Raw genomic sequence first — 18295 nt, forward strand, 5'->3', positions numbered from 1 at the left:
TGCCCTGGTGACCTCTCTTGGATGAACGTCTGGGCATGAAAGGGTGGGCAGAACCATAGCATGGGGAAGCTGAGTTCCAGGGCCTTGGTGGCAGATGCCAGATCTGATGGAACGGTCACATCATGGCCGGTGTCCTGGCTGCTCAGCCACAGTGCAGACTGAGGTCACTCCTGGTGTCCGTCCTAGGGGGACTCGCCTCTCAACAGACATTCACAGAATCCCCAAATTCTGTGAAAAGGTGGTAGTGGCATCCCCTCGCCTATGGCTGGGGAGCCTATTGCCTGCATGGCTTCAGGGCTGGGAACCTAGGGGTCATGTGATAGAATAAGCCTTCTGGGACCCCATCAGGGTCCAGCCTGAGTTGGACACCACGCACCATGACCTTTCTAAACTGTGTCCCTGTGTGTGCCCTTGCTCGCCCTTCCCTGTGGCTGTGTAGTTCTGTTGCATACAGCACCTGGTGCTTAGGGTCCCTTAGGAAGCATCATAGCTCTCTTAAGGTGCCATGCCTTTCCTGCCTTCCTGACCACCCCTATGGGAGAGGTTGGATGGGCTACTTTGGCCAGGCTGGGGGGAGCTGGGGCAAGGCTGACATGGAAGGCGACCACGCCCAGTGCACCCTCTCCCTCCCACCTGTGGACCATGCATCTCCTCCTGCCGTGCTGCCCTGTCCTCCTCGGAGCAGTGGAAGGACAGGGAGGCTCAGTGGCAGAAGGGTGTAGTGGGGACCAGGCCACCGCAGGCTCTTCCTGGCACCTGCTCCCCTGCCCCACTCCACTGCCCTACTCCGGCTGGGGAGGTACCAGCCATTAGGAAAGAAAAAGACCACGTACACTGATGGTCATTTACCCAATTGTGCTTTGTGGGATATTCAACCCAAGGAACGTGGCGCCCCTGGCCGAGCGCAAGAGGAAGCCCAAATTCTCCAAGGAGGAGCTGGACATTCTAGTCACCGAGGTGACCCGCCACGAAGCGGTTCTCTTTGGGAGGGAGACCATGCGGCTGTCCCATGCCGACAGGGACAAGATCTGGGAAGGCATAGCCCGGAAGGTCACCTCCGTCAGCCAGGTCCCCCGCTCCGTCAAGGATATTAAGCACAGATGGGATGACATGAAGCGGAGGACCAAGGACAAGCTGGCGCTCATGCGGCAGTCCCTGTCAGGCCCCGGGCCAGGCGGCCGGGCCCCCACCATCGTGCTCACTGCCCATGAGAGGGTCATCGAATCAGCGCTGCTCACATCCCGGGCTGGGCATGGCTTCACCAGGGCAGAGCTGGACGTCGCCGACAGCCCATCCACGAGCTGTGAGTATTCGCCCATGGAGGCCTGAGACTCGCCTAATCTGCTCCCTCTGCGGTGCCTCTCCAGCTTGCCCTCTCTCCCTCCCCACCCTTGCCCTCACTCCTGTTCTCACGCTGTTCCCCTCTCCGTCCCCTGCAGACTATTTGCTGAGCTTTTCTCACATGCCAGGCCTCTCTTTCCCTGGCCCCATTCCCGGAGACTTCTTGGGCTCTCAAGAGTCAGCCTACACCTTTCCAAAGACATTGCATGAGGCAGTTTGTAACCAAGTCCCTAAAGTCCCCGGGAGAGGGGCCAGGGGCTTCTGACTCTGCTCTTGCCTTTGGACATCCCTCGTGGCTTTTGCACAAGAGGGCCCCCGTTCGCCTTTGGCGTTTGGCTCTGTGCCGTGGGAGGTGACAATTGGACTGAGACAGGCAGGCTGAGTAAGAGTTAAGCAGGCCAGGCGGGGTGTGGGGCGCAGAGGAGGGGCTGGGAGACTGGGGCCAGGGAGAACAGCATGTACGAGGAGGAGGCCCCACATCAGGAAGGCGTTTGGCACGTTCCAGAAGAGCAGAGAGGTTGGGGAAGCCTGGGTGTTGGGGAGCAGGCATTGGGGAGTGGAGTGAGAGGAGGCAGCCAAGTTGTCCAAATCACTATGGTGGGTTCCTTTGTCTTTGTGCACGTTGCCTGCACGCTCCTGTCCTGTGTGCGTGACTTCTTCACCCCCTCACCCTTCCACTCTGCTTCTGGCCGGCCCGAGAACATCCCTGCTGGCTCCCCAGCGCCTGTCCCATTTCTCTGTCCCCTTCTCCCTTCCTCCTGCTCCGTGCCTTTCATCTCTGCTGCCTGCATCTCAGATGGACTGAGACCAGGGGTGCAGTAGCCAAGGGGATCCCTCCCACCCTCTGTCATGGGCATCCCCTGGAGGCAGGGAGCCAGCCGAGGGCCAGCCCATGGGACACATGGGACACAAGGACCCTGCCAGCCCTGCCAAGCCCTCCACTCCCTTCCCCCTACCTTGTCTTTGGCATTTGATCACTTCCTGTTGACTCGGGGCTTCTGAGAGGTGGATGGTCCTGGAGGCAGGTTTCCTGGACTAGAAGGGACCCTAGAGGCCCTGGTATCCAAACCAGGGAGCTTAAGCTCCAAGCTCAATTCTGAACCAGGACTTGAACCTGGCCTGACCAGTTCCCTGGGTATTAGGATTCTCCTGAATCTCATGGTGATTCCATCCAATCCTGAGAAAGAGAAGGGGGCCCAGTGCCAGCAAAGGCTCTCCCTGGACCTGCCCTGCTCACCCCTCTGTGTCCCTCGCACCAAAGAGGTGCCCTCTACCATAGCTCAGCCAGCACTGTCTCCCCAGCTAGCAGCCAGCTGTCCCAGCACTGGCCATGGATGCAGTGGTCTGAGGCCCCCAGGAAGGCGGAAGCTGCAGTCCCTCACTGGCCTCACTCCCTCCAGCCCTGGTCATGCCAGGTTGCTTGATCCAAGGGCATGGGTACTGCCCGACTGTGCAGGTTCAAGAGGCACTTGCTCTTCCCGTGCTGGCCTAGATGAGACCCTGAGAGACCGGCCTGGCAAACCTGTGGTTCCTGTTACTGCCCCAGTGGTGAACATTGCCAGCATTTTTCTTCCTACCCTGGGAAATTGGCTCCTCCCCTGGAAGGCGGAGCTCCACCCTATGCGGGCTGCACCCCTCCCACTATCCTGCTTTTGGTCAGGTGCTTGTGGGTGAGGGCAGAGGTGCTTGGCCTGCCAGTCTTCCCTTGCCTGCGGCTGTCCCTTCGTGGCAGTGTTGAGGTGCAGATTCCAACAAGGCCACAAGGTGGCTCCAAGTAGCCAGGATTGGTCGGTTTTCCCTCCTTCCCCCCTGCCCTCCCCCGGCCTGCCCAACCCTCTTGGGTCTGGAGCTGAGCTTGGAGACCAGGGTGCCCCACAGCTGTCCATTGAGAGCATCCAGGTCCCTGTCAGCCTTGCCACATGCCCTCGTGGTGGAGGGGAGCAGGGGGCTCACGTGCTGCAGACCCCTGGGCTGACACAGCCATCACCAGCCCTGGAATCTCCCGGTTCCCAGTTGCAGCTGTCACCTCCTGGTATGCAGAGCAGGGAAACTGGGAGCAATTGGGGTTCCCTGTCCCCCAGGGCCCATGCACCTCAGGGTTTGAGGGAGCATGGACTTCACTTGAGGCAGGGTAGGGGGTGTTGCTGGCTAGGATCGTTTCTGAGCCCAGGGCTGTCCCCTCCTATCCCTAGTAACCAATGCTCCTTCTGTGTCTCTCTTACTCAGATGACGAAGAGGACGAGGCACCAGGGCCCTCGCGGCAGCCCCTACAGCAGTCACTGCAGGAAGAGGCTCACCTGGCCAGGCCTGCCCTGCTCTGCTCCTCCTCCTCCTCAGACCAATCTGAGTCGGTGGGCCCCAAGCCCGAGGCTGTGCCCCGGTCCTCACCCCAGGCCACGTGCAGGACCCCCCGGCCGCACCCCAGCCCACCCACCACAGGCCTTGACTGGCAGCTCCTCCACATGCACACGCAGCAGACTGAGGTCTTCCAGCAGTTCTGCCAGGAGCTGGTGACCGTGCACCAGGACATGGCCCGCAGCATGCATGTCCTTGGCCAGGCCATGGCCGAGCTGAGCAGCCGTGTCAGTCAGATGTGCCAGACGCTAGCTGAGATCCGAGATGGCATTCAGGCATCGCAACGGGCACCGGATGGGGCAGCCCCCACGGGCTGTACCCTCCAAGCCCAGGCACCCCCACTGGAGCCCCCACAGGCATTCCCGATACCAGCCCCAGCTCGGACTACCAGATCGCGGAAGAGAAAGCACAATTTCTAACCTGGCTGGTCTGCATTAGGATGAAGATGGTTGCAAGAGTGGGAGCCAGCTTCTATGTCCAGGAGCGGGACCGGAAGGAGAAGGACATGGGGGGCCAGTCATCTCCTCGGAAGATGCAGCCGGCTGCCCTGGGCTCCCAGCACACCGTGCTCCCCTCTCCCTTGGCAGGAGCTCCCAATGCAAGCAGAGCTGCCTGCTTGATGCTTGCTTGGCCTGGAAATTCAGCCTCCCACGGTCTGTAGCCCGAGGGAGCAGGCAGGTGGGACAGTGGCGGGAGGATGTGCCAATAGAGCCCTGCTTCTTATGGCAGGGACAAGGCACAGGCAAAGGGCGAGCTCAGACTTTGCCGGAGGGACTTTTCTCCCCTCCCCCAAGGCTTGGAGGCCTCCCCTGGGTGGCGCACCCATGGCTTGCGCTCCTCCTGCGTATGCTCTGCTTGCTGTGCTTGTGGGGGAAAGCCAGAAGGAGGGCAGCACGCGGAGGAAGCCGTTTCTTTCCCTCCGAGCATCGGTGCTGTACTGGGCGGATACGTGATCTGAGTGGATCTTCAGGACCACCAGTGAGGCAGTCAGATGGGGCGTGATTGGGATCACTAATGTTGTCATCGTTTGCATTCCTTAAGTGTCCAGTGGCACAGCCAGTTAGCCATGGGGCCAAGACAGTGGAGTTGTCCAGCTCCCTCGTCAGAGACCAGATGATAGAGTGGCAGGAAGGAGGGGTGTTGTTCCTTGTCTGGCCCCTGCCTCAGCTGTCTCAGGTGGAAATGCAAGGCAATAGCAGAAGCCCTTAGCAGGTGACTCTAGTCTTTCACACTGGCCTGAAGGCTCCTGGCCAGTGGCTGGGGAAAGGCCAGCACTCAGGTCTTGGGAAACAGAAAGGCATCCTCTCCTCTGGCTTTGGAAAGAACCCAGTGCGCAGCAGGGCTTGTGTCCTGTTCTGGGTTCCAGCATGCCTTGCCTCCGCTTGCTTGGGCTGCATCCGCACTGGCGACACACATATGTACCTCTAGCTTCAGGCTTCGTTTCAGGGGATGAGGACAGGACTGGGCTATTAGCATTAGGGAGGGAGATTCCAGAAAGCAGGTGCGAGCTTAGCTGTGACCTCTTGGCTTGCCAGGCGGAGGCTGACCCCAGCAGAACTTCCTCTTCTCATCTTGCCCTCCCGCATCTGTGGCAAGGGCTAGAGACCTGCTGTGGGCGGACCTGCTGAGCTGCTCATGAGCCTGGCCAAGCTTTGTGCTCCATAGCGGGTACCACAGGCCACCGCAACATCCTGATGCCTCTGGCTTCCTGTCCTGGATTGTGTGCTTCTTTGGTTGGGGTGGGGGGGCCTTTCCTGCTCCCCCAGTCTGAACACTGTCTTGTTCAGTAGCCTGAGGGCTTGATTCTTGCCCAGAACTAACCCCTCTTCCTCTGCTGGAATCCAAGATTACCTTCCTAAGTAATTTTTTTTTTTCCCTTTTTGTGAAGATGGCAATAAAAAGAACTCAAGTCTCACACTTTGAACACACCCAGGCTCCAGGATCTTTCTTTGGTGTGTCTTCTGTTTCTTCGTGCCCATGAGACCCCCTCAAGGGCCCATCAAAACTGGGGTTAGATGAGTAGGAAGAGGTATGCTGGGATGAAGGGCTCAGGTGCCCCTCGTGTTGCCTGGATGCCATGAGCTCGCAGGTGGGTACCTGCATCCGGCGCTGTGCCAAGTGGCTGCAGGAGAGGAGAGGCAGGAAGCAAAGCAGCTGCCCCTCTGTGCATCACCAATGGCAGGCTGCCCGTGAATTCTGCCTTGGCTTAACTTGGGGTGGGAGGGAATCATCAACTTTTCTGGCAGGGAACTCCCAGGCAGGTCAGGGACTGCCCGTGACCTGGTATGCTCCAGGGAACACCTGCAATGGGGGCATTGTTGGGATACCTGCCTGACACTGCCTGTCACAGACATGCCCTTGCCTACTCAGGGCTGAGGCTGTTGATGACTGCAGAGAAGGATCATCCCCACCTGGGCAGTGTTGCAGCCCATGACCAGCCTCCCAGAGAGCTTCTCCCAGGCAGGGAACCCTTGAGTCTTGACCATAGATCTTCTTTCCAGAAGGTTCTATCCTTCCTGTCACCTCTTAGAATCTAGGGTGCTCTCTACAATTCTTGGCTGTGGAAACCAGAACCATCAACATTCCAGGAGGTGTAGGGCAGTGGGCTTGGCAGCTCCTGACCAGCTTCTCAGTTTGAGTTCTAAGGAGATAAGGGGCCAAGTTGGAGGCTATAAAAGGGACAGAAGTAGAACAAAAAGGATGGTGAGGCCAAGAGACTTGTAGTTGCTGCCACTGGGCTTCCGTGGGGTAGTGGGGCCAGTGGATTGAAGCAGGAAGAAAAGGCAAAACTGGTGGGTGGAGATAAATGGAAACCCAGTAAAGGGGCCCTCCAGCCATGTCCAGAGCTATTGGAGGCCAGCTGAGTAGCTGGGGCATGGATGTATGACCCAAACACCCTCCCACTCCAGAGACCTCACTGTTTAGCCTGTGAGGACAAAGCTCAACTACTTCTCATCCATCTCTTCCTGTTTCTGCCTCCTTGAGTCCTTCTATCAGTCAGGTATGAGTGGCACCTGGCCTTGCTTTGTCCCTTGCAATGAAAACAGGTGCACCCTGGGTGGACTGAGAGTCACTTCCAGACGCAGCTGGCACATGTGGCACTCCTGATAAAAACCTGTGAGTGTGCGTGTCTGTGTGTATACAGGAACCCTGTCAGAGTTTAACCTACAGACAATATATTAGCATTATGGAAGGCTGGGTCCAGGACCTGTCTTGACCCCACTGCCCCCATCCCCTTGATGGTGCCTGAGGTCCCCACTTCCATTGGCTGGGTATGAAGGGTGATCAGATAAGCTAGCTCTCTTTGCACATACTCGTGGCCTTCTGCTCAGAGAGGTGAGGGTCTGGTAACTCCTGTGGCCTTGCACACAACTGCCCAGCTGCTGTGATCACACAGGTGTTTCACTCCCTGGATGTGTTTCGCATTTGAGGGTGAGCTTGTGTACCTCCATCCCTGTAATGGGACAGTTGTGACTCTTCCTAAAGGGGTTGCCATGGATGAGCGAGGGAGGGAAGCAGGAATATCCCAGGAGTGGGTCTAGTCAGCATGTGAAAAGAGACCAAACTGGCAGGCCTGGGTGTTGGGGTTTGCTTAACTGGCTTCATTTAGCATCAGGAACAACTAACAGGGAAATGGATTGATTGTGATGTATGTGTGCAGCCGTGTGGTGTTTCAAATGCCAAGTTTCCGAACATCCAAACATAGCGAGTTGCCTAACGTTCTGATCTACTGTGCAAGATCCTGTGGTCTGTGCAGAGACTGTGTTGGGGGCTCCCTTTCCTGTAGTGGAGGACAGCATCAGAGGATGGAGGAGAGATACAGAGTCGGCTAGAATCTTTCTAAACCTTTAGCTGTCATGTGCTCCTCAGCCACCTGCTTCTCTTTGAACGCATCTCCTGGCTTTGAGAGCTGGATGGTCAGCTGCTTGACAACCGAGGGACAGGGTGGAGATGGCACTGTGTTATTATGTCCTCTGAGAGTGACTCTTGGGGAGGAGTGGATGATGGAAGGGTTTGTTTTGCATATCTGGGATCGGGGAAGCTGGGACTGCCTCAATTCTGTTCCACGCTGCTACTGTTAGGGTGACTCTTGGATGTTGGAGCCCAGACGCTCTCTTGCATTTGGGTTTTGGAAAACACACATTCAGAGGTGGAGAAAAAGTAGACTGTGGTTGGAGGGTTGGGAAGAGTTGGGATTTGTGTGGTGGAAATGTGGAATGACTTGTGTGAACCTGAGATGCTCTTCTCTTGCCCCATCCATCACCTTGAAGTTATTTCCCAACAAGGTCATCGCCCTATTGAGGTCACAGCTCAGGGAGACCAATATTTGGATCAGGTGTTGATTGGATCATAGAGCTCCCATGTGGGGCTGCATCCTGGACCAGATGGCACATTCCGGGGTGCTGAGCATGATGGACTTTGCAAGTGACACATCCACAGAGTGGAGCTTGCCTCTTTAAAAGAAGAAAGTGGCCAGAGCTACTGTATGCTCCCTGTCCCTCTGGTTCTTCCCCATGCTGGGCTCTGGTCTCCCTCCTTCTTGCACAATGGAGCGATCCCCCAGGTTCCGGTAGTCTCCACCTGCCACCCTTCCAAGGCTGAGCGGAGCAGACTCCACAAGGGACTGCCCATGTGAGAAGGGTGGGATGGATGGGGGTGGGGAAAGATAGCTGGCACTACCCCCTGGGCATCTCCAACCTCACTGCTCCGTGCTGCTGGCCGCCGTGATTGCTGTCTCTGCCACCTCATGATGGGATTGGCGTTGGTGTGTTTCTTGTTTGTTTGTGTGGGAGGGTGAATAACAATGATAACTCCTTACTGGAGAAAACTGGGGAAGATCAGGAAGCCACAGAGATGATTCACCTGTCTTGGGAAGTCACTGGTAAAATGCTCATAATGCTTTCTCCAGGTACTTGAACAAAGCTTGTTGTTACAGCATTTTTTTTTTAAGGATGTATTTTATTTTTACTGGTAAGTCAGATATACAGAGAGGAGGAGAGACAGAAAGGAAGATCTTCAGTCCGTTGATTCATTTCCCAAGCAGCCACAATGGCCAGAGCTGCTCCGATCCGAAGCCAGGAGCCCAGAGCCTTTTCTGGGTCTCTCAAGCAGGTGCAGGGTCCCAAGGCTTTGGGCCATCCTCAACAGCTTTCCCAGACCACAAGCAGGGAGCCAGATGGGAAACGGGGCTGTCCAGATTGGAACTGGCACCATATGGGATCCCAGCACGTGCAAGGCGAGGACTTTTAACAACTAGGCTGCCACACTAGGCCCCACAGCATTATTTTTTTAAATTATTTATTTATTTTTATTTGAAAGGCAGCATTACGTGGGGAAGGAGAGATAGAAAAAGAGATCTTCCATTTACTGGTTCACTCCCCAAATGGCTGCAACACACAGTGCTCCTGACTTCACCCTGTCCCAGCCTAGATGCTTGTAACTCCGTGAAGCTCCAAGTGACTTCCCCTCCCTTTTGTTCTATGTGCACCTCTACTTCTCAGCAGGTGTCACCTGTTCACCTATCTCCCAGGGGACAGGGTGCATGCTAGAAATGTTGTGCTAGAGAGAAGGAGTAAAAACTGTGTGTTTGGGGAACTTGATCAAACTTGACGGGCGGGCTGGGTATTGCTGAGTTACTGCTTTCTCTGCCCAGTGAGAGCTATGAGTCACTAAGGGAAGAGCTTTGGGCCACCATTGTCCAGCTCTCATTTTTCAACTGCGTGACCTTGGACAAGTCACTTTGCCTTTCTGAGCCTCCAAATCTTCACCTTAAGTCATTTCGTTAGCATAACCAATGCTTTCCTTTCCTCTGTCCCCAGAAGACCCCTCATTTTTACAGGTGTTAATCTTGGACACATGCTCTTTGATGTCGTGGATACTCTTGTCGTATGGTTTGTTTCCACTGGGCTCTGTGAATCATGGAACCAAGCCAGGGACTCTACCTTTAGGCCACCAAAAGCCTGAAAATGTAGGCCATGGCTGTAGTTCCAAGGGTGAGGAGTGGACTAGTTGTCAGTTACCTTTCTACCTGCTGTTGAACCTTAACTTCCCTATAACTTATGAAGGAGACAGGGTGTCATTGCCATTCTCAGACAATAGCAGAGACCATCTCGGGATCACACACAGCAGTGACGAAAGAACAGGGACTGGCTCAAGCTGGTACTTCTGTCCCATGCCCAGCACCAGCTGGAGTAGCCCATGCATTCTCACTTGTCCCCACCTTGCCCCCCAGGTACGTGGTCATCTCCCGGGAGGAGCGGGAGCAGAACCTCTTGGCCTTCCAGCACAGCGAGCGCATCTACTTCCGGGCGTGCCGGGACATCCGGCCTGGGGAGCGCCTGCGGGTCTGGTACAGCGAGGACTACATGAAGCGGCTACACAGCATGTCCCAGGAGACCATCCACCGCAACCTGGCCAGAGGTGAGTGTGCTCATGCTCGGGGCCGCAGCCAGTGGCTTCTCTAGGGACCACCTCACCAAGTCAGTGAGCAGTGCAGTCCTCAGCCATGGAAAACCCAGAGTACCTTGTGGGAGCTAATGACTCGAGTGGGAACAGCAGCTACATACCAGGCAGTGGCCACCCCGTTGTGTTCTCCTTACTCTAGAAGAGATTTGAGACACCCTTACCATGTCCATCTCAGAGTGTCAGGGAGAGACAAGATCCCAGAGCCAAGCAAAGGAATTTTGTTGGCAGTTTCTCCTGGCCAATGGATGAAATCCTGTTGCACACTGCAGTGGCCTCCAGGATGGTACAGTGATGGGAACTGTTCACTGAGTGCTTCATTAACACGCACTCAGTAAGTTTCCACCTGTTTCCATGTCATCACCACCATAGTGGTATAGACTGTGTGAGCAGTGCCATGAGGCTAGAGGGACTAATGCACCTGTTACATTGACCCGTGTCTGCCTTGAGTGTGGTAAGCTCTCAACCGGCCATAGTTCTGATCCTGTGGGAATCATCAGCCCCATGCTGCAAATGTACAAATTGGGCATTTGATAGCTCCAGCCATACATGGCTGGGTAGGCATAGCTAGATATTGTCCTACATCTGCCAGGGTTTATCAAGGCTTGAGGAGAACACTTTTATTGCATCCACTGGGTTACTTGGATGTGTGTGGCCTCAGTTCCAGTAACCCAGAGTCCATCTGGTCACCAAAACCAAGTCTTTGCTCAAGCCCTACCATCTTGGATTCTTCCTGTCCAGTCTATATGTAGCACATAGAGCTTTATTTGGGGTATGAGTTGGGCAGACTAAAAGAGGGATGGAAGTGACCCAGGAATGACAACAGAGCAAAGCCAGTTGTGGATATGGAATATACAGCTGCTGCCTGGCTTGATAAAAGGTGCCTGAGCAACTGGGTGGTCCCAGTGGATAGACTTCCAGCTTGTCCTCTTTGGAACCCAGTGAGACTTGTGTTGCTTTCATGCAAGAAGGCACACTAGCAAGACGACATGATGGTGGTCTTTGCTTGACCTTGGGAGATACCTTGTGGCAGTGCCCGATGTGTGGTGTGTGCTCGAAGCCTTGGTTGCATGGATACAAGAAGAAATAAATGAAGATAATCAAGACTTTCAGAAAGAATCATCCCACAGAAGAGAGAACTGAAAGAAGTCATCTCTGAGGACCAAAGTTCCATCCCTTGGTTAGAAGCTTCTGGAAGTCTTCTGGATCTGTCATTTCCTTCCTTCACGCCCTCCCCAGTGTCTTCTCCAGAGCATCATTTTAGATCCCTGAGGCCCACGGACCCTGCTCAGAGAAGGGGGTGGGCTTTTAAGCCCACTCAAAGGAGAGGGGACTGGTTAGCACCTGCCCAGGGAGGACACGGGAGAAACGGGTATCTGTTCCTGGCCAGGCTGAGCAACAGGAGACAGGAAGGAAGTGGAAAGCCACAGGGAAGCAGTGGCAAAACTGTGGGTGGCCTTGTCCCTGCAGTCCTTGGGAGCAGCTGTGGAGTACAGTGACATTTGGCTATGTGTCTGTCTCTGTGGCCTTCCCCTTTAGTACCTGCTGGGCCCCTCTGGAGGTGGCTCAGATGGCAAGGAGGCCCCTTCTGCCCATCCCTTAGGTCTCACATGGAAGGAGGCATCTTTGTTATTGGAGACTGGCACCCTGGACTCTGTGCAGTGGAGACATTGGCTGAGGCCAAGGCCTACTTCTTGCAGAGGGTGTAGATTAGTCTTTGCTGCTTATCTTGGAAACACAGGATGTATCTGATGCTTGCACTCAAATATTTTAAGATTTATTTACTTAATTAAAAACAGAGTCATGGTGTGTGAGCGGGGAGGAGGGTGAGAAGCGGTAGACAGAGCGAGATCTTCCATCTGCTAGTTCACATAGCGAATGACTACAATTGCTGGAGCTGGGCTGGTTCAAAGCCAGGAGACAGGAGCTTCAGGGTCTCCCACACGGATACAGGGACCCAAGAACTTGAACCATCCTCCAATGCTTTCCCAGACCATTAACAGGGAGCTGGATCAGGAAGTGGTGCAGCTGGGACTTGAACTGATATCTATATGGGATGCCAGCACTGCAGGCGCAAGATTACTCTACCACGCTGGCCCCTGAAATGTTTTTGTGTCATTAGAGCCATGTTGAGTCACTGGTGTTTTTTGAAGTGTTTTTTTTTTCCTCCTCATAGTTCAAAGGGGCGCTGCCATCAAATTCAGAATGCTCAAAGCTCATGTGCTCTTTAATTTTTTTTTCCAGAAGTCATAAGATAGAAAGGTTTCCTGTCCATGCTAGGAAATTTGGATGACTGGAGGCATCCTCGGCCATGCATAGCCTTGACCTCTCTATATCTGCTGTCTGCCAAGGGATGGACTCAACAGACAAGTCTGTCTCCAATGACATGTGGGACTGATTGGGCCTGGGGGAAGGGGGAAGGGTGGGCGTTGATGTTTAAGAGATTCTGAGTTTCGATATCTGATTTGTTCCACAAACACATTGAATTGTTGCAAAGTTCGCTTGATCTGGCCTCTTCCTGCCATTGGGAGATTACTTAGAGGCAGGCTGGGGAGAGCTGCCCGAGTTCTAGAAGCCTCCTCCTGCATATACTCCTGTGAGGACTGAAAGGAGGAATCCTGAATCAGTGATTCCCTTTTGTGCAATGAACTGTAGGAAAGCAGGAAACGTGCCTGAGGAAGGCAGGGCACCGTGTCTCATGCTAGACAGCTGTGGAAAGCCATGCAGGGAAGATCCAATTGCTTATGCAAACCTTGGGCCTTTAGGAGATGTGGCTCCTGGAAGCCTCGTAAAACTTGCTTGCAGACCAAGTCATTGCTCAGATGCACAAATGGCCTGCTCTAGGAAGTCCCCGAGATCCCTAAGTCCCCCCTCGGCTGCTGCCAGGCCTCTTTGAGGACTCAGGGATTCCCCTGCTTGCCTGGCCAGCTTCTTGCTTCTGCAGAGGGACTAGCACTTCTGTAGCAGTTTCTGAAACCATGTTGGTCAGTTTAAGAATAGCTGAAGCAGTCTTTGTTACAGAGCGCTCACCCCAAGTCTTTGAAGTCATGCAGAGAGACTCAAGGTGAATTTATTCACTGACAGAAAGAGAAACAGGAGTTGTCTTTTGAAGTAGCAGGTAAGGACACACAGCTGTATTTGAGACCACGTTGTGTCATTGTGGCTACCTTCTCTTTGAGGTTGAATTAGAGCCTATGGTCTTGGAGGCTACAGTGGGTGGAGCCATCCCCAACTTCCCTTCTGGGGGGGTGCCTCGGTGATCAGTGAGAACCAACAAAGTTCTGAGTGTGCTCTGTCACATGTTGCTCATCTTTCCCTTGAAGAATCAGAAAGAGTTTGCAAAGACGGGACTTTTTCATATGTGAGCTGTCTTCCTGAGCAGTCACGGGAAAAGGAGTGTAACTCGTGGTGTCTCGTGCATACCTTTTCCAAGTCTAAGCAGTCATCTCCTGGTTGCTTGGACTGGAGGGAAAGCTCAGACGTCAGGGGAATTGACACCCACTCAGCCCAGAGCTGTGTTATCATTCACCCAGTTAGACTGCATGTGACGGAACCTCCCCAGGCTGGAGGCTGGCCAGTCCATTACCCTGGCCTATTGCTGTCTGAATATACATGTATGTACATAAACTGTCTTTGCAACTGTCTTTAGAGAGGTCTTCCCACTTTTCCAGTTCTCTGGTTCCAGCCATGACCCGCAGCTCCCAAGATCTTGTCGCACCTTCCCCAGGACCACGGCCAGACCCCGAGGGACATGTCAGGCGAACTTTCTCCAGCAGGCTTGCTTTGTTCTCTGTGGGTTTCTCCACTTGGGGGTTTGCCCCACTTCCTTACACCATGGTTTTCCTTCCTAGGAGAGAAGAGGTTGCAGAGGGAGAAGGCTGAGCAGGCTCTGGATAGCCCAGAAGACCTGAGGGGTCCCAATCAGCTCCCCGTGTTGAGACAGGGCAAAAGTCCCTACAAGCGTGGCTTGGATGAGGGGGATGTGCAGCCCCATGCCAAGAAGAAGAAGATTGACCTCATATTCAAGGACGTGCTGGAGGCCTCGCTAGAGTCTGCCAAGGTCGAAGCCCACCAGCCGGTCCTGACCACCTCGCTGGTCATCAGGAAGGTCCCCAAGTACCAGGATGGTGCCTACAGCCACTGTGCCACAACCATGATGCACGGTGTGCAGAATCTCAGCCGGACCCAGCGGGAAGGGCACTGGAGGATGCCCCCAGGGGCTTCCAAGGAGCCAGGCCCACTGGAGGATGAAGAAGAAGAGCCTTCGTCATTCAAGGCCGACAGTCCTGCTGAGGCCTCCCTTGCGTCTGACCCTCATGAACTCCCCACCACATCCTTTTGCCCTAACTGTATACGCTTAAAGAAGAAGGTCCGAGAACTGCAGGCAGAACTAGACATGCTTAAGTCTGGGAAGCTTCCCGAACCCCCTGTCCTGCCACCCCCGGGGCTGGAGCTCCCAGAGTTCTCAGACCCTGCAGGTAAGTTGGGGTGGATGAGGCTGTTGTCAGCGGGCCGAGCACACAGTGGGCCATATAGTGGGGGTGCCTGCAGCCCTCTGCTGGACTCCCCTTTGTGGGGGTGGGAAGGGCAGAAGAGTGGCACACCGAGTGGCAACCTCTATGAGAGGCAGCCCACATGCTTGGGTTTACTTGGGATGGGAGCGGGGAGGCTTCACCTGTCACCCTTGTACCCTCCTTGTCAATAAAGGAAGTTCCACTGCAGAAGGAGTGTGTGCTGTGTTCTTGACCCATGCTTTGCTCTGGTAGATCCTCCTGCTATCTGACCCTGAAGCCTAGTTTCTCAAGGCAGTCTCTGTGAGGTTCTCCCATTTCCCCATTGCTGCCCCATCCCAAGTGGAAGGAATCACACAGCTCCCCAAACTCAGTTCAGAAGCACCATTGTGTCCTTGTCTTTCTGAATGTCTGACCTGCCCGTACATGGCCCCTGGTTCTCCTGCCTGGAGTTTCTACCAATATCGGAGAGGCAGGGAGGCCCAAGACATCCTGGTTTGTATGCTGTGTCCATTGCTGCTGGCCACCTTGATCTTACAGCATTGATTAACTTCTTGGGAGAGGTTTGAGTGCATGCCCACAGCAGAGTCCCGTGGGCCTTCCCTGGACTTCCGCCTCCCTCTAGCTCCCAATGAAGTATTTCAGGTACTTAGAGCCAGCATCTGAGATTTGGTAGTATGCAAAGGAGTTCCGAGTCCTGAGTGTCTTAACTTGCACACCTGTGGGTGCTTTTCCTCCCTTTGTGAGAGCTACTCCCTTGGTTTGTGCTGCTAGTGGATGTGGACCCTTTCCATGCCTTGAGCTCCCACAAAGGAGGGTGGGGACATCAGCCCTAGAGCACGGTGAGAGGTGACAGAAGGCCACAGCGGCTCATCAGACACACAGTGTGTTCTCATGCATGGAGCACAGCAGTGCTCATGCCTGACTTCTGGGCCAGGATTCAGTCCATCGTAGGTTTCAGTGGACCTTGGGTTTGGATAGCATGCACCTGTCTTTTGGCACTGTTTCTGGAATAAAAATTGGTGTTCCCCTGCCAGTGTAAACATTTCTTTCTCATTTGTTTTCCAGCCTCCGAGAGCATGGTCTGCGGTCCCACTGTCCTGGAGGACGATGACCAGGAGCTGGACTCGGCAGATGAGTCTGTCTCCAATGACATGACGGCCGCGGCCGATGAGCCCTCCAAGCTGTCGGCTGCCACAGGGCGCCGGATTCGGCGCTTCAAGCAGGAGTGGCTGAAGAAGTTCTGGTTCCTGCGGTACTCGCCCACCCTCAATGAAATGTGGTGCCATGTGTGCCGCCAGTACACAGTGCAATCATCCCGCACCTCGGCCTTCATCATCGGCTCCAAGCAGTTCAAGATCCACACCATCAAGCTGCACAGTCAGAGCAACCTGCACAAGAAGTGCCTGCAGCTGTACAAGCTCCGCATGCACCCTGAGAAGACGGAGGAGATGTGTCGCAACATGACCCTGCTCTTCAATACCGCCTACCACCTGGCACTTGAAGGCAGACCTTACCTGGACTTCCGGCCACTGGCTGAGCTGCTAAGGAAGTGCGAGCTCAAGGTGGTGGACCAGTACATGAATGAAGGCGACTGCCAAATCCTCATCCACCACATTGCCCGGGCACTGCGGGAAGATCTGGTGGAGCGCATCCGCCAGTCGCCCTGCCTTGGCATCATCCTAGATGGGCAGAGCGACGACCTGCTGGCCGATACGGTGGCTGTCTACGTACAGTACACCAGCAGTGATGGGCCCCCAGCCACAGAGTTCCTGTCCCTGCAGGAGCTGGCCTTCTCTAGCACAGAAAGCTATCTGCAGGCCCTGGATCGGGCCTTTGCCAGCCTGGGCATCCGGCTGCAGGATGAGAAGCCAACCGTCGGCCTGAGCGTGGACGGGGCCAACATCACGGCCAGCCTGCGTGCCAGCATGTTCATGACCATCCGCAAGACACTGCCCTGGCTGCTGTGCCTGCCCTTCATGGTGCACCGGCCCCACCTGGAGATCCTGGATGCCATCAGCGGCAAGGAGCTGCCCTGTCTGGAGGAGTTGGAAAGCAATCTGAAGCAGCTGCTGAGCTTCTACCGCTACTCACCACGCCTGCTGGGTGAGCTGCGGTCCACAGCCGCCACCCTATGTGAGGAGACCGAGTTCCTGGGGGACATCCGGGCTGTGAGGTGGATCATCGGCGAGCAGAATGTCCTCAATGCCCTCATCAAGGATTACCTGGAGGTGGTGGCACACCTTAAGGACATCAGCAGCCAGACCCAGCGGGCGGACGCCTCTGCCATTGCCCTGGCCCTGCTGCAGTTCCTCATGGACTACCAGTCCATCAAGCTCATCTACTTCCTGCTGGACGTCATCGCCGTGCTGTCGCGCCTGGCTTACGTCTTCCAGGGTGAGTACCTGCTGGTGTCGCAGGTAGATGACAGGATGGAGGAGGCCATCCAGGAGATCAGCCGGCTGGCCGACTCCCCCGGTGAGTACCTGCAGGAGTTCGAGGAGAACTTCCGCGAGAGCTTCAATGGCATCGCCATGAAGAACCTCAGAGTGGCCGAAGCCAAGTTCCAATCCATCCGGGAGAAAATCTGTCAGAAGACCCAGGTCATCCTGGCCCAGAGGTTCGATTCCCGCAGCCGCCTCTTTGTGAAGGCCTGCCAGGTGTTCGACTTGGCTGCCTGGCCCCGGAGCAGCGAGGAGCTGGTGAGCTATGGCAAGGAGGACATGGTACAGATATTTGATCACCTGGAAGCCATCCCAGCCTTCTCACGCGACATCTGCCGGGAAGGGTTGGACCCCCGGGGCACCCTGCTCATGGAGTGGCGGGAGCTCAAAGCTGATTACTACGCCAAGAATGGCTTTAAAGACCTGCTCAGTCACATCGGCAAGTACAAGCAGAGGTTCCCACTCTTGAACAAGATCATCCAGGTCCTCAAGGTCCTGCCCACATCCACGGCTTGCTGTGAGAAGGGCCGCAACGCCCTCCAGCGCGTGCGCAAGAACCACCGCTCTCGCCTCACCCTGGAGCAGCTCAGCGACCTGCTGACTATCGCCGTGAACGGGCCGCCCATCGCCAACTTCGATGCCAAGCGGGCTCTGGACAGCTGGTTCGAGGAGAAATCCGGCAACAGCTACACGCTGTCAGCTGAGGTCCTCAGCAGGATGTCTGCCCTGGAGCAGAAGCCGGTGCTCCAGCCCCTGGACCACGGGCCCGACTTTTACCCAGACATGTAAGGGAGCCTCATGCTGCAGAGTTCGCTAAGCTGGTGAATATTTTTTTAATCTATACTCCTAAGCTTTGATATATTATATAAGTATATATTATATTATATTATATATAAATATCTATAAACGCACACTGAAAGTTTTTAAAAACAAAACAAAAAAAACAAAACAAAAAACCAAGGTGACGCATCCACAGGAAGCTGCAAGCTTTCAGAGAGGAATAATGGCGGACGCTGGTTCGATATCACGTCAAAACCTTTGGCAGCTGCAACGTATGTGATAACTTATCATCCCTCCTAGAAACATGTGCTGGGAGCCACAGGTGTTCCCACCTGGCTGTCCATGGCCTTCCACGGCTGCCCATGCCAGCCCAAGCTGAAGCAACTAGGGTCCTCCATCGCC

At 54.9% G+C, this 18295-nt stretch overlaps 1 protein-coding gene across 2 annotated transcripts in view; it reads left to right on the forward strand.

Annotated features, from left to right (window-relative positions):
- The window catches only part of PRDM11 (PR/SET domain 11), a 77387-nt gene extending 59343 nt beyond the window's left edge, over positions 1–18044 (forward strand). The window contains exons 6-8 of one of the 2 annotated variants that reach the window (XM_040980151.1): positions 9929–10116; positions 14010–14636; positions 15738–18044. In XM_040980151.1, the coding sequence (XP_040836085.1) occupies positions 9929–10116; positions 14010–14636; positions 15738–17902 (2980 nt within the window). In that variant the 3' untranslated portion in view covers positions 17903–18044. Of the gene's footprint in view, positions 1–881; positions 1304–3567; positions 5625–9928; positions 10117–14009; positions 14637–15737 lie in introns of those variants that run through there. The other variant, XM_040980152.1, reaches the window with a different exon arrangement.
- Positions 18045–18295: the final 251 nt, after the last annotated feature.

Source organism: Ochotona curzoniae, unplaced genomic scaffold, assembly GCF_017591425.1.
Source record: "Ochotona curzoniae isolate NIBS_2020 unplaced genomic scaffold, NIBS_Ocur_1.0 contig_3432, whole genome shotgun sequence".
NCBI classification, from domain to species: Eukaryota; Metazoa; Chordata; class Mammalia; order Lagomorpha; family Ochotonidae; genus Ochotona; species Ochotona curzoniae.